The sequence below is a fragment of the Oryctolagus cuniculus genome, chromosome 14 (assembly GCF_964237555.1).
Source record: "Oryctolagus cuniculus chromosome 14, mOryCun1.1, whole genome shotgun sequence".
In the NCBI taxonomy this organism is placed as follows: Eukaryota; Metazoa; Chordata; class Mammalia; order Lagomorpha; family Leporidae; genus Oryctolagus; species Oryctolagus cuniculus.
The window spans coordinates 414,568-427,703 of record NC_091445.1 but is presented as its reverse complement, the minus strand read 5'-3'; the positions used below and the strand labels follow the sequence as shown (position 1 = coordinate 427,703).

General features: G+C 47.8%; 1 protein-coding gene across 3 annotated transcripts in view; it reads right to left on the bottom strand.

Annotated features, from left to right (window-relative positions):
• Positions 1–11,347, bottom strand: part of HMGCR (3-hydroxy-3-methylglutaryl-CoA reductase) — a 34,096-nt gene extending 22,749 nt beyond the window's left edge. Inside the window, exons 1-5 of one of the 3 annotated variants that reach the window (XM_070056274.1) lie at positions 11,329–11,347; positions 3,604–3,791; positions 3,050–3,161; positions 2,679–2,766; positions 1,540–1,624 (exon numbers count right to left, since the gene is read on the bottom strand). In XM_070056274.1, the coding sequence (XP_069912375.1) occupies positions 1,540–1,624; positions 2,679–2,766; positions 3,050–3,161; positions 3,604–3,768 (450 nt within the window). In that variant the 5' untranslated portion in view covers positions 3,769–3,791; positions 11,329–11,347. Of the gene's footprint in view, positions 1–1,539; positions 1,625–2,678; positions 2,767–3,049; positions 3,162–3,603; positions 3,792–8,706; positions 9,375–9,835; positions 9,982–11,328 lie in introns of those variants that run through there. The other 2 variants (XM_051838684.2, XM_051838685.2) reach the window with 2 other exon arrangements.
• Positions 11,348–13,136: the final 1,789 nt, after the last annotated feature.

Below are 13,136 nucleotides of genomic sequence, written 5' to 3'. Positions count from 1 at the left end.
CCATCAGATCAGCGCAGTGCACCGGCCGCAGCGGCCATTGAGGGGTGAACCAACGGAAAAAGGAAGACCTTTCTGTCTGTCTCTCTCTCTCACTGTCCACTCTGCCTGTCAAATAAATAAATAAATAAAAACGTAATATGGGGGAAAATGCCTTGTTAATTCAAGGTTTAAAAATAAATCTGTAGGGGCAGATGTTGTAGCACAGTAGGTCAAGCCACTTGGGATGCCCACACCCCATATCCGAGTGCTGATTTAAATTCCAGCTGCTCCACATCCTATACAGCTCCCTTCTAATGCACCTGGGAGGCAGCAGATGATGGCTCAGCTACTTGAGCTCCCCAAGATGGAGTTCCTTGCTCCTGGTTTCAGCCTGGTCCAGCACTGGATGTTGAGGGTTTTGGGAAGTGAATCAACAGATAGAAGATTTCTCCCTCTCTCTCTCTCTCTCTCTCTCTCTCACGATGCCTTTCCAATAAATTTAAAAAGCAAATATTTAAAAACCAATGAATAAATAAATAAACCTAGAGGCAGGCATTCAGGCTAACTAAGCTGCTGCAACACCAGCATCTCAAATTCAGAGTGACTAAGTCCAATTTCAAGTTCCATCTCTAGACTCCAGCTTCCTGCTAATGCACACCCTGGGAAGCAGGAGGTAATAGCTCAAGAAGTTGAGTCCCTGTCACCCAGGATCCCACCAAGATCTGGACTGAGTTCCTGGTTCCTAGCTTCAGCCCGTCATTGCAGCCATTTGGTAAGTGAACCAATGAAGGGGAGCTCTCTTCGTCTCTCTGCCTCTCAAGTAAAATGAATTTCTAAAAATTAATTATAAAATTAAAAAAATAAAACTTCCCTGGAGCCCAGTAGAACAGATGTGTTTCACTAAGCAGATACTCTTACTTATCCCAAAGTCTTATTATCATAATTTCTGAATACCTTCAAGCAGGAAAATAGGAAAAATTACATATTCTAGTACATAAGGAATTATAATTGAGTTACGAGGTAAATGGGACCATTCTTAAGACACTTTTAAAGACAAGTCTTACAACTTAAAAATTAAATTTCAAATTTTGGGGGCCGGCGCCGCGGCTCACTAGGCTAATCCTCCGCCTAGCGGCGCCGGCACACCGGGTTCTAGTCCCGGTCGGGGCGCCGGATTCTGTCCCGGTTGCCCCTGTTCCAGGCCAGCCCTCTGCTGTGGCCAGGGAGTGCAGTGGAGGATGGCCCAGGTGCTTGGGCCCTGCACCCCATGGGAGACCAGGAAAAGCACCTGGCTCCTGGCTCCTGCCATCGGATCAGTGCGCTGCGCCGGCCGCAGCGCGCCAGCCACGGCGGCCATTGGAGGGTGAACCAACGGCAAAGGAAGACCTTTCTCTCTGTCTCTCTCTCTCACTGTCCACTCTGCCTGTCAAAATAAAAAAAAAAAAATTTTTTTCAAATTTTGGGCAATTCCTGAATTGTGAGCTATGAAGAAATACCCTATTAACATAAACAAGCAACAAAGAATATTCCTCACATTCCTATCTTACGAATAATACTCACCTGGGAGTTGGAACTAAGGGCAAACTTTGCTAATGCACTTGCTCTGGAAAGATCAATCAGAAGCAGGAAAAATGGCAAAGCTTCACTGGAAAAGAAAGCAAGATGATCAGATACACTTAGCACACAGAAACGTGGTTTAAAAAATTATTTTTCAAACAAACTTCTCCTCCACACTTTGTCTAATTCTGTTGTGTGCACCTTTTCTGCAGGCCAGACACTTCTTTGACATCCTCAACCTAAGCATAATAGATACTCAAAAGCATTTGTTAAAAATATTCTTAATGGGGGCCAGTGCTATGGTGTAAGTAGGTTAAGCCTCTGCCTGTGGTGTCAGCAACCCACGTGAGCACCGATTCAAATCCTGGCTGCTCCTCTTCCGGTCCAGCTCTCTATGGCCTGGGAAAGCAGTAGAGGATGGCCCAAGTGCTTGGGCCCCTGCACCCATCTGGGAGACCTCGAAGAAGCTCCTGGCTTCAGATAGGCCCAGCTCTGGCCATTGCAGCTGTTGGGGAGCGAACCAGTGGATGGAAGACCTCTCTCTCTGTCTCTCCCTCTCTCTCTAATTCTGCCTCGCAAGTAAATAAATAAAAACTTAAAAGAAATTCTTAATGTTAAATGTAAATATATTTACACCAAAAAGCTTCAGTGCTTTGCTAGTTTTATTGGCAAAATACCATCCTTAATTTTAAAAACAGTTTCCCTGAATTAATATGGGGAAAAAAGTGGTGTAACCATTTGTTTCATTAACCACTACTTATGGAAAGATAAAAGAGGAAACAGGCAGTAACAGCATCAACAGCTCTAAAAGGAAAGTACAGCCCTGAAAAGCAAAGCCACTGTCCCAGTCCTTCAGAACACAGCCTAAGGCAGACAACTGTCACAGCGCTGTTGCCAATGAAGACCAAGCAGCGCAGCAATCCCACGTTAAAGGATTACACTCTACAACGTTCACAGAGAACAGTACACAGTCATGACTAACAATTCATTTTTAACACCAAGGACGTGGAAACACAACTATTATCAGACATAATTCCCCATACTTTAACTTTTGAAAATGTATATACTGCCTTTACAGCACAGGAAAGAAAGGTTCTTAAAAATGTACTCTGAAGAAAGTTCGGTTAGGCTTTAATACTCACTTCAAGCCCGTCAGTTCTTTATCTAAGAAGTGAATGACAACTGTGCTGAATACAAAACTTGAGAAAATTGTGAAGAGGCCAGCAATACCTAAAATGACAAAATTCAGCCATGAGGAACTGCATCCTTTATTACACAGCAACATTTAGTCTCAAGCAATATTCTGAGATATACCATTTCTTTATAGACTCAGAAGGTCTCAAATTTCAGGATGTCTGATTCTCAATAATAAGAAAAGGAACTACTGATGCAGGCAGTGTAAGTTCAGCAATACACGTATTTCCAAATACATGATTTGAACAAACAAGTTTATTTCCATAGCAAATAAAAAATCTGATGGCATACAAAGAAGTTAAACATATTAGAACATTACCCAAAATATATTTTGATCCAAGCTGACGTAAATTCTGGAACTGGAAGTAAATATACAGGATTGCTATGCATCGTGTTATGGTCAGAATTATAATATCACTGCTCAAAACATCCTATTGGGATACAGAAGAAAAAACTTCAATAGTTTTGACCTTTAAAATAATCAAAAATAAGAACTTTTATGTTTTAAGTGCCAGTTTACATATTTTAAGAGCATTAATACAGACACAATACAGATCAAATAAACATATCAGACATACAAATCAAAAATTAAATCCAACTTTTAAATAATCCACTGGGTTATATATCATACTCATTTCTCACTGGTAGTCATTTGTAACAGATGTTTCTCAAACACAAATTCATTTGAGTGGAGAAAATTAAAGTATTTCCAGTATATTTCTATACCATGTAAATAATTGGAAACAAGGTAAGTTCATGAATACCAAAATAAACATTTCACTCATGGCTTTTAAAAATTATGTCTCTAAAAGACATTCTTTAGAAACTGAACATGAAATGGACTGCAATCAGTATCAAATTACTTTCACTAACCTCTTCAAACTTCGGACACTCGTAATTCCAACCACAGATCTTATCGTTACCAGTGAACATGTTCATGGACATCATACAGATGGTCAGTGTCACTGTCCCCACGATGACTTCCCAGGGATGGGAGGCCACAAAGAGGCCATGCATACGGAAAAGTCGTGAAAGCATCGTAGCTACAAAATCCTTGGACCCTACAAGGAGTATCAAGTGTGAACACTCAGTATACCTGGCTCACAATATTTTTAGGGAAAGGTACTAAGGAAGAGAATACTGTAAACCGTGCTATGTGTGGACAGTGCCCTGCACATGTGACTTTTTGACAGTGTCCCTTATAATCCTGGAAAATAATTATGAATTAAATTAAGAAGATCGTTATTACTTCATTATTCAAATACTTAAATCCTTTCGTACTCCCTGGCAGCCAACTTAAATGTAATCATTTCTTTTTCTTTTTTCTTTTTTTTTTTTTGACAGGCAGAGTGAACAGTGAGAGAGAAAGACAGAGAGAAAGGTCTTCCTTTACCGTTGGTTCACCCTCCAATGGCCGCCGCGACCGGCGTGCTGTGGCCGGCACACCGCGCTGATCCGAAGGCAGGAGCCAGGTGCTTCTCCTGGTCTCCCATGGGATGCAGGGCCCAAGCACTTGGGCCATCCTCCACTGCACTCCCGGGCCACAGCAGAGTGCTGGCCTGGAAGAGGGGCAACCAGGACAGAATCCGGCGCCTCGACCCGGACTAGAACCTGGTGTGCTGGCACCGCAAGGCGGAGGATTAGCCTAGTGAGCCACGGCACCGGCTGTAATCATTTCTTAAAAACTATGAATTTAGGCATTTAAGATCAAACCATACAAATACAGCACCTTTTATTATCTGAACCAATAAGAAAAACAATAAGCAGAAATCAAAAGTGAGAAGCGGGGTCACCGCTGTGGCACAGCAGGTTAAAGCCCTGGCCTGCAGAGCTAGCATCCCATATGGGCACCACCGATTCGAGACCTGGCTGCTCTACTTCCAATGCAGCACTCTGCTAAGGCCTGGGGACGCAGTAGATGATGGCCTGAGCTGAGTCCTTGGGCCCCTGCACCAGTGTGGGAGACCCAAAAGAAGCTCCTGGCTCCTGGCTTCGGATCAGCTCAGCTCCGGCCGTTGCAGTCATTTGGGGACTGAACCAGCAGATGGAAGACCTCTTTCTCTCTCTCTAGCTCTACCTCTCTATATATTCTGTGTTTCAAATAAATAAAATAAACCTTAAAAAAAAAAAGTGAGATGCAACTATCATATTTCCTTTTCCCTGGATACAAAATACATATAGGGACCCTCTTCATCAGCCACATTCTGGTTCCAGAAAAAGGAAATACCGAATCTACTTGTGAGTAAACAAGTTAGTATGTAATGTCTTCAAAGGCAGAAAGTACTACACTGTTTTATTCCACTAAACAAATGCTAATGTCACCAGCAAAATTATACTTATTGAAACAGTTTAATGCTGCTATCACCAGAGAAATTATTTTCTTATCAACGTGCCTACATTAATAGGAAGCTAAAAAATATGCTCTGGTAGCTACTTTCCTTTTAGCAAAATCAGCAGTAGGGCTGGAAGACCAACAGGAAAGCATCAGATGTGAAACATTCCTGTATTTTTATCAAAAACTACAACAGGAGTAGAAATGGATAACCGACTAAAGATGTCTATAGCATTACAAAGAATTCCCAACAGAACATATGAGGGCCCTTCAAATAGTTCATGGAAAAATACAATTAAAGATAAGCTTATTTTGGTGCAAAACAATTTTGAAATCCATGAATGGTTTCCTTTATAATACGCATTTCCATGAACCTTTGGAAGACTCCCTCATCTGGAAGGCTTTGATCTGAAGACTACCATGACTAAATGTCCCCATATTTGCTGGCCAAATAATAGTCTGATATTCTGATTTTGAAAAAAGTCTGGCCTCCAAAAAAGGAACTCGCAAGCCTTAGTTCTTATCCTGAAATCAATGTGTATGATACAGCATATTAATTATCCATAAAAATAAATTAAGATTAAAAAGCAAGCTTGGGGCCAGTGCTGTGGTGCAGTGAGTTAACGCCCTGGCCTGAAGCACCAGCATCCCATATGGGCGCTGGTTTGAGACCTGGCTGCTCCACTTCCGATCCAACTCTCTGCTATGGCCTGGGAAAGCAGATGTCTCAAGTCCTTGGGCCCCTGTACCCACATGGGAGAAGAAGCTCCTGGCTTTGGATCGGCACAGCTCCAGCCGTTGCGGCCAATTGGGGAGTGAACCATTGGATGGAAGACCTCTCTCTCTCTCTTTCTGCCTCTCCTCTCTCTGAGTAACTCTGACTTTAAAATACATATATCAAAATCTTTAAAAAATAAATAAATAAAAAGTAAGACTAAGGGGTTGGGCTGTGGTACAGTGGGTTAAGCCAACATTTGCAGTGCCCCTATCCCATATGGGTGCTGGTTCCCATTCCGGCTGCTCCACTTCTAATCCAGCTCCCCCCTAATGTGCCTGGGAAAGCAGTGGAAGAGGCCCAGTACTTGGGCCCCTGCACCCATATGGGAGACCCAGAAGCAGCTCCTGGTTCCTGACTTCAGTCTAGCCCAGCCCTGGTAGTTGTGGCCATTTGGGGAGTGAACCAGCAGATGGGAGACTTTCTCTGTCTCTGCCTCTCCCTTTTCTTTCTCCTTTTGCCTCTGTAACTCTGCCTCTCAAATAAATAATCCTTTAAAAAATTTTAAACAAAATCTCACATTCCATAATAATTAAGAAACTGATCCATCTACTGAAGACATGAAATAAAAAGACAACGAATTAAGTAAAAGACAGGGGTCCGCACTGGGCATGAGGGGTTAGGCCGCTGCCTGCAAGGCCAGCATCCCATATGAACGCAGGCTCACGTCCCAGCTGATCTACTTCCAAGCTAGCTCACTACTAGTGCACCTGAAAAAGCAGAGAAAGATGGCGCGAGTGCTTGGACCCATGCCACACACACGGGAGACATGAGGGGGTTCTGGGCTCCTGATTTCAGCCTGACCCAGCCCGAGCCCAGCCAATGCGCCTGTCTGGGGAGTGAATCAGTGGATGGAAGATCTCCCTCTCTAACTCTGCCTTTCAAATAAATACAATAAATTTTTTAAAAAGAGAAAGCATTAATTTATGGTTGTAGAGTTTTAGGGACCAAAGCAATTATGGAGTATCATTTCTCTACCATTTCAACTTCTTTACATTTCAATTAACACCAGTCCTTCCCAAACTCTAGGTCACAGCCCTTCATTTGATTATTTAGACCACGAAATCAATTTTTTATAAAGAATAAAACAGAAAATTCTATGTAAAGAATAAAGCAGAAAATTTTGTATAAAGAATAAAACAAAACAATAATGTTAAAACAAAAGCTGTTAGCTAAAACATACAGTCTAACTAGGCACTATTTGTTGAAACTTTGTTTCACGAAACATACAGTTATGAGTATGTGCTCTAGCTTCCCACATGAAATGTATTTCTTGCTGCAAGTCACAATATTAAACTGTCAGTCCTGAGGTACAAATGTGGCAGGCACCTGCTTGTGCGCATTCATGTTTTCCAATCTTCCATCCTAACTCTTGGTCATCAATTCCCCCCCCAATATTTTGCATTCATATACAGCACTGCCTGACAAGTTCCCACTTAATTAAAAGAGAAATTCTTACACTATAGTAACATGCATTTAATCAACACATCTTGAAACAGACATAAGAATATCTTTTTGCAAAAAAAGCACTTAGATACGGAAGTAATGCATGCCTTCAAGCTAAAAGTGAAATTGACTATTCAAGGAACATTTTAATGGAAGACTGAGGAGAAAAAAAATTATATTTTGTAATGGTTTGCTGGAAAATTAACAACAAAATTCTATTAAACTAGCAGGATGCTTGGGATGCCTGCTTTTGACACTGGAGTACCTGGGTTGGATTCCTAGCTCTGGCTCCCAATTCCAGTTTCCTGCTCATGTGCACCCTGGGAATCACCAGATGATGGCTCAAATACTTGGGTCCCTGCCACCCACATGGAATCTGGACTGAGTTCCAGGGTCCTGGATTTGCCCTGGCCCAGCGCCAGCTATTGAAGGTATTTGGGGAGTGAACCAGTGGTTGGAGGATCTCCCTCTCCCTCTCAAGTTTATGGAAAAATGGAATTAAAATGATAAGCTTAAAAAAAAAACTGTACAAACTGATCTAAAGAAATCAATTAGCAGTAACATTCCAGAAAATAAATTAACTACTTGTTTCAAAACTAGGTCAAAATGATTTCTAATCTCTCCCAACCCCACTCCACTGCCCCAAAAAAGGCACTTCAACCTAGATAATTCCCTATCAAGTCAATATAGTACATCACTATTTAATCCAGCTGAATTATAATCTAAACTGTTGGGGCCAGCACTGTGGCATAGCAGTTAAAGTTACCACCTGCAATGCCAACATCCCATGAGTGCCCGTTCGAGTCCTCTTCCGATCCAGCTCTCTGCTATTGCCTGGGAAAGCAGTACAGGATGACCCAAGTCCTTAGGCTCCTGTACCCACATGGGAGACCCGGAAGAATCTCCTGGCTTCCGATCAGCCCAGCTGTGCCATTGCCATCTGGTACTTCCCAGGGTGCACACTGGCAGGAAAACTGGAATTGGGAGCCAGAGCCAGGACTCTAACCCAGGTACTCCAGTGTTATTTGGGGAGTGAACCAGTGGATGAAAGCTCTCTCTGTCTCTAGCTCTCTTTCTCTCTCTCTCTCGCTCTCTCCCTCCCTCCCTCTCTCTCTCTCTTTCTGTGTTTGTACCCTGCCTTTCAAATAAATAAATACATCTTTAAAGAAAAAAAAATGTTATTGTGGCATCGTCAGTTCTGCAATATTTTTTCTTAAAGTAACCTTCGCAACATTCAGGGAAAAATTTACACACAGCTCTATGAGCCACCCAAAACACGGACAACCACACACCTATTTGGAAATACGAAGTCATCTTAACAAAGGTGTGTCAAAAGTAACCATAATTATAAACTCGTTTCTTGTAAACTCCCATCTCATTTCTCTGTGATTATGCAAAGCACTGACATGCTACAGAATCTCACCTTCCACCTTCAGCAGCAGCTGCAAAGGGCACTGGCAGGCTAAGGAAGGCGCACGTATATTAAATACAGTGTTTATTCATGCTGCAATCAAACTTTTACTTAAAGGAAACAGGGTCAACAGACAATATGCCTCGCTTGGCCAGACTGAAGTACGCTGCAAACGTTTCACAAACTTCTTAGAAGAACGGGCATTTAAATTCACTGGAATAGTCCAACTCTAATCCAATCTGCTACAAGAAATACCAACTATGGCCGAATGCAGAGAGAGATGCCGGGGCACCTGGATTCTTCCTCCCATTCAGCACTGTTCCTGGGTCAATAATAATCCTGCATTTGATTATACAGCACCTGACATCCTTCTCACATTAATTAATGACTACATTTTGCCTCTAAAGGCAAGAACCGCGTCTTAGACTGCAGTCATTCTTAACCCCAACAGCATCTGGCTTGCTGCTGCTCGATTTAGTATACTAGGGAAAAAAAAATCTTACGCTGGAGATCAGAGAACAGGGATTCTGTACCCAGTTCTACCCCACGCTCCCCGATTGTAAGCCAGGCTCTGCTCTCTTCTTCCACTCAGGAAACTAGAACTACAAGTCCTCTGACAAACACAACTGTTCAATGAAACCGCCTAAAACTACCACTTCCCTAAGTTTAAAAAAAAAAAAAAAAAGGTCGAGTTTCAAACACCGGCAATTTCGCAACGGCCCACTGAGCCGCGGCCGGTGCTGCGGGATGCGCGCAAGGCTTCCACCTCCGCGCCGTCAGGGTCCGGGGCTGACCCCGAGCCCGCAACCCCACGCGGCCGGACCGGAGGACCCCGGCGCCGAGCAGGTTTCGCCCCTTCAGAGATCGCGGGCAGCGGCGGGGGCCCGGCCCGGCCCGGGGGTCCCGGAGCAGCCCCTGCGGCCTTCGCGCGCGTCACTGCCTCCGCGGACGCCCGGCCTTCCTCGCCCCGGAGCCTCGGGGCCACGCTGACCGCACCCCCGCGACGACGACCGCTCCCGGCCGGTCAGCAGCAGCCGCCCCTCCCCGAGGCCGGCGCCGCCCAAGGCCGCCCCGCCGCCGCCCCGCCGCGGCCCGCCGCCCCGCCGCCCCTCCGCACCCCGGCTCCCCACCGCGACCTCACCTCAGGATCTCACCAGAGGCCGCCGGCGCCGGACGCCCAGCTCCGCTCGTCTCAGTCAACGGAGACGCGGGGCGGAAGGAGCCTCGGCTTACGCACGCTCGCTGGCGCACGAGCCGGCGGCCAATAAAAAAGGATCGTCCGATCGAACGACCAATCAGCTTGGGGCCGCCCGCCGAACGGCCTACGTCACGAACGGTCGCCCTAACAACCGCCTCCAGCTCCCCCTCGGCCGGCAGCCTCACCGCACCACCTCGCACCACGGCGCTGCCAGCCAATCGCGGCTCGAGGCCCGGAAGCGGGGCCTGCCTATTGGTCGAGAGCCGCGAGGACGTCCGCGTGGAGCCGCCCGGCCGAGGCGATAGGGGGTCCCGGGTGGGGTGGCCCGAGCGGCTGCCGGGGCCGACGGTGGAGGAGGAGGAAGGGGGCAGGCCTAAGCGAGCGCTGCTGACGGTCGGCGGGAGGGGAGGCGACCGGAGGAGGGGCTGCGAGATGCAAACCGCCCTCACGCCTGCGAGACCCCCGTTAGCGTTAGCGGAGGGCTCCGGTTATGCTGCGCGGGGCCGGCCCTGCCTGTGTGGGCCTTTACCCTCCGGTACCTGCCGAGGACGCCGACTCTCCCACCCGTCCCTCACCTGGGCGACAGCTCTGCCCCTCGCTCCCCACCCCACCCCCGGAGGAGGCGACAGCTCTCCCACCTGCCCCCCCCCACCTGGAGGAGGCGACAGCTCTCCCACCTGCCCCCCCTCACCTGGAGGAGGCACAGCTCTCCCACCTGCCCCCCCCCACCTGGAGGAGGCGACAGCTCTCCCACCTGCCCCCCCCACCTGGAGGAGGCGACAGCTCTCCCACCTGCCCCCCCAACCTGGAGGAGGCGACAGCTCTCCCACCTGCCCCCCCACCTGGAGGAGGCGACAGCTCTCCCACCTGCCCCCCCCCACCTGGAGGAGGCGACAGCTCTCCCACCTGCCCCCCCCACCTGGAGGAGGCGACAGCTCTCCCACCTGCCCCCCTCACCTGGAGGAGGCACAGCTCTCCCACCTGCCCCCCCCACCTGGAGGAGGCGACAGCTCTCCCACCTGCCCCCCCTCACCTGGAGGAGGCACAGCTCTCCCACCTGCCCCCCCCACCTGGAGGAGGCACAGCTCTCCCACCTGCCCCCCCCACCTGGAGGAGGCACAGCTCTCCCACCTGCCCCCCCCACCTGGAGGAGGCGACAGCTCTCCCACCTGCCCCCCCCCCACCTGGAGGAGGCACAGCTCTCCCACCTGCCCCCCACCCCTCCCTCACCTGGAGGAGGTGACAGCTCTCCCACCTGCCCCCCACCCCTCCCTCACCTGGAGGAGGTGACAGCTCTCCCACCTGCCCCCCCACCCCTCCCTCACCTGGAGGAGGTGACAGCTCTCCCACCTGCCCCCCCACCCCTCCCCACCTGGAGGAGCTGACAGCTCTCCCACCTTCCCCTCCCTCACCTGGAGGAGGCACAGCTCTCCCACCTGGTCTTAGCACTCCGGGTGCTCCGGCTCCTAGAGCAGACCCACGCCCTGGCACGGTGATCCTCCTGTGGTGCCACAGGCCTGCCCCACGTTGCTGGGAGTGTCTGGCTGGCTGCTGGGTCAGAGAAGGTGACTCTAGCAGCAGGGCCCCACCCTGCATTGCCAGCACATCTCTCACTTCCCTGGTTCACACACCCCACGTTCAGCCCAACGTAACCAGCCCTTATCCAGTCAGTCTGAGTCCCATTTTACCTCTCTCTATGTCCTGTTTGTTTAACCTGGATTTGTCTACTCGCTTTACATGTTGAAATCCTAAGGATGCCTTAAGGACCTTTTTGCCTTTTATGAGTCCCTCAGGCATAGGTTGTAGCTCCCTGATACCTCTGCTTGTCTTATTTTCTTATGTGGAAACTTTTAAAGAGGACTTGTACTTCACTGGATTTTAAAGCCCTGTGTGTTGAAACACTGTACATAGAAAGTACTGCACATTCAAGTTATCCTCTTGCTATAAGCTCATAATCCTTATGAAATAGGTAGTATCTTTTTTTTTTTTTTTTTTTGACAGGCAGAGTGGACAGTGAGAGAGAGAGAGACAGAGAGAAAGGTCTTCCTTTTGCCGTTGGTTCACCCCTCAATGGCCGCTGTGGCCGGCGCACCGCGCTGATCTGATGGCAGGAGCCAGGTGCTTTTCCTGGTCTCCCATGGGGTGTAGGGCCCAAGCACCTGGGCCATCCTCCACTGCACTCCCTGGCCACAGCAGAGAGCTGTCCTGGAAGAGGGGCAACCAGGACAGAATCCGGCGCCCCAACCGGGACTAGAACCCGGTGTGCTGGCACCGCAAGGTGGAGGATTAGCCTAGTGAGCCGCGGCGCCGACCCGGTAGTATCATTTTACAAAGACAAACGAAAGCATGTAAGGCAACTTGCTGTGGAACACATAAAAATGAGAAAAGCTGGATTTTGCCCCAGAATCTGCCCATTTTACAGCACTCCATTGCTGCATGCTGCAGCCTTTATCGCCGTCACCTCACCCAATTCTTTGAAATGCTCATTATGTGCAGGGTGCTGTGGATGGCACTGGAGATATACCAACCAGTACACAGACACGATACCTGCCTATATGAACCTTGCCTAGTAAAGAAAACAGGCGAAGCTAGCAATACTATGAGCTTGTCAAAAGGAAAAGAAGAACGAGTATATAAATTCAAAGGCATAGAAATTGTCATCAAGAATGGCCCTTGAAGTCTGAAGAGTTAAACATCTCAGAACAGAAGTTGCAGATTGTACAAAAGCTTATAGATATTAATTCACATAAGCATTATAAGGTTCCTAGAACAAAAAGCTTTAGACCAAGGTTTGAAAACTTTCATTCCCAAACTCTGCTCCATTGAGAATGCCGGCAGGTGCACAGCTGCAAAAGCCAGCAGCAAAGAAACTCTCGTGGTCCAGTTTCACTTTCTTTTCTTTTTTTTTTTTAATGATTTTAGTTAATTTTGAAAGATTTACAGAGAGAGAGAGAGAGAGAGAGAGAGAGATCTTTATCTGCTGTTTCACTCTCTAGATGGCTGCAACTGCCAGGGCTGTGACGGATCGAAGGCAGGAGCCAAGAGCTTCTTCTGGTCTCCCACATGGGTGGAAGGGCCCGGTACTTGGATCATCTTCCATTGTTCCCAGGCCTGTAGCAGGGAGCTGGGTTGGAAGTGGAGCAGCCAGGACATGAACTGGCATCCATCTGGGATGCTGGCGTCACAGGCAGCAGCTTTAGCTGCTACACCACACCGTCAACCCCTAGCTTTATCTTCTTCAGAC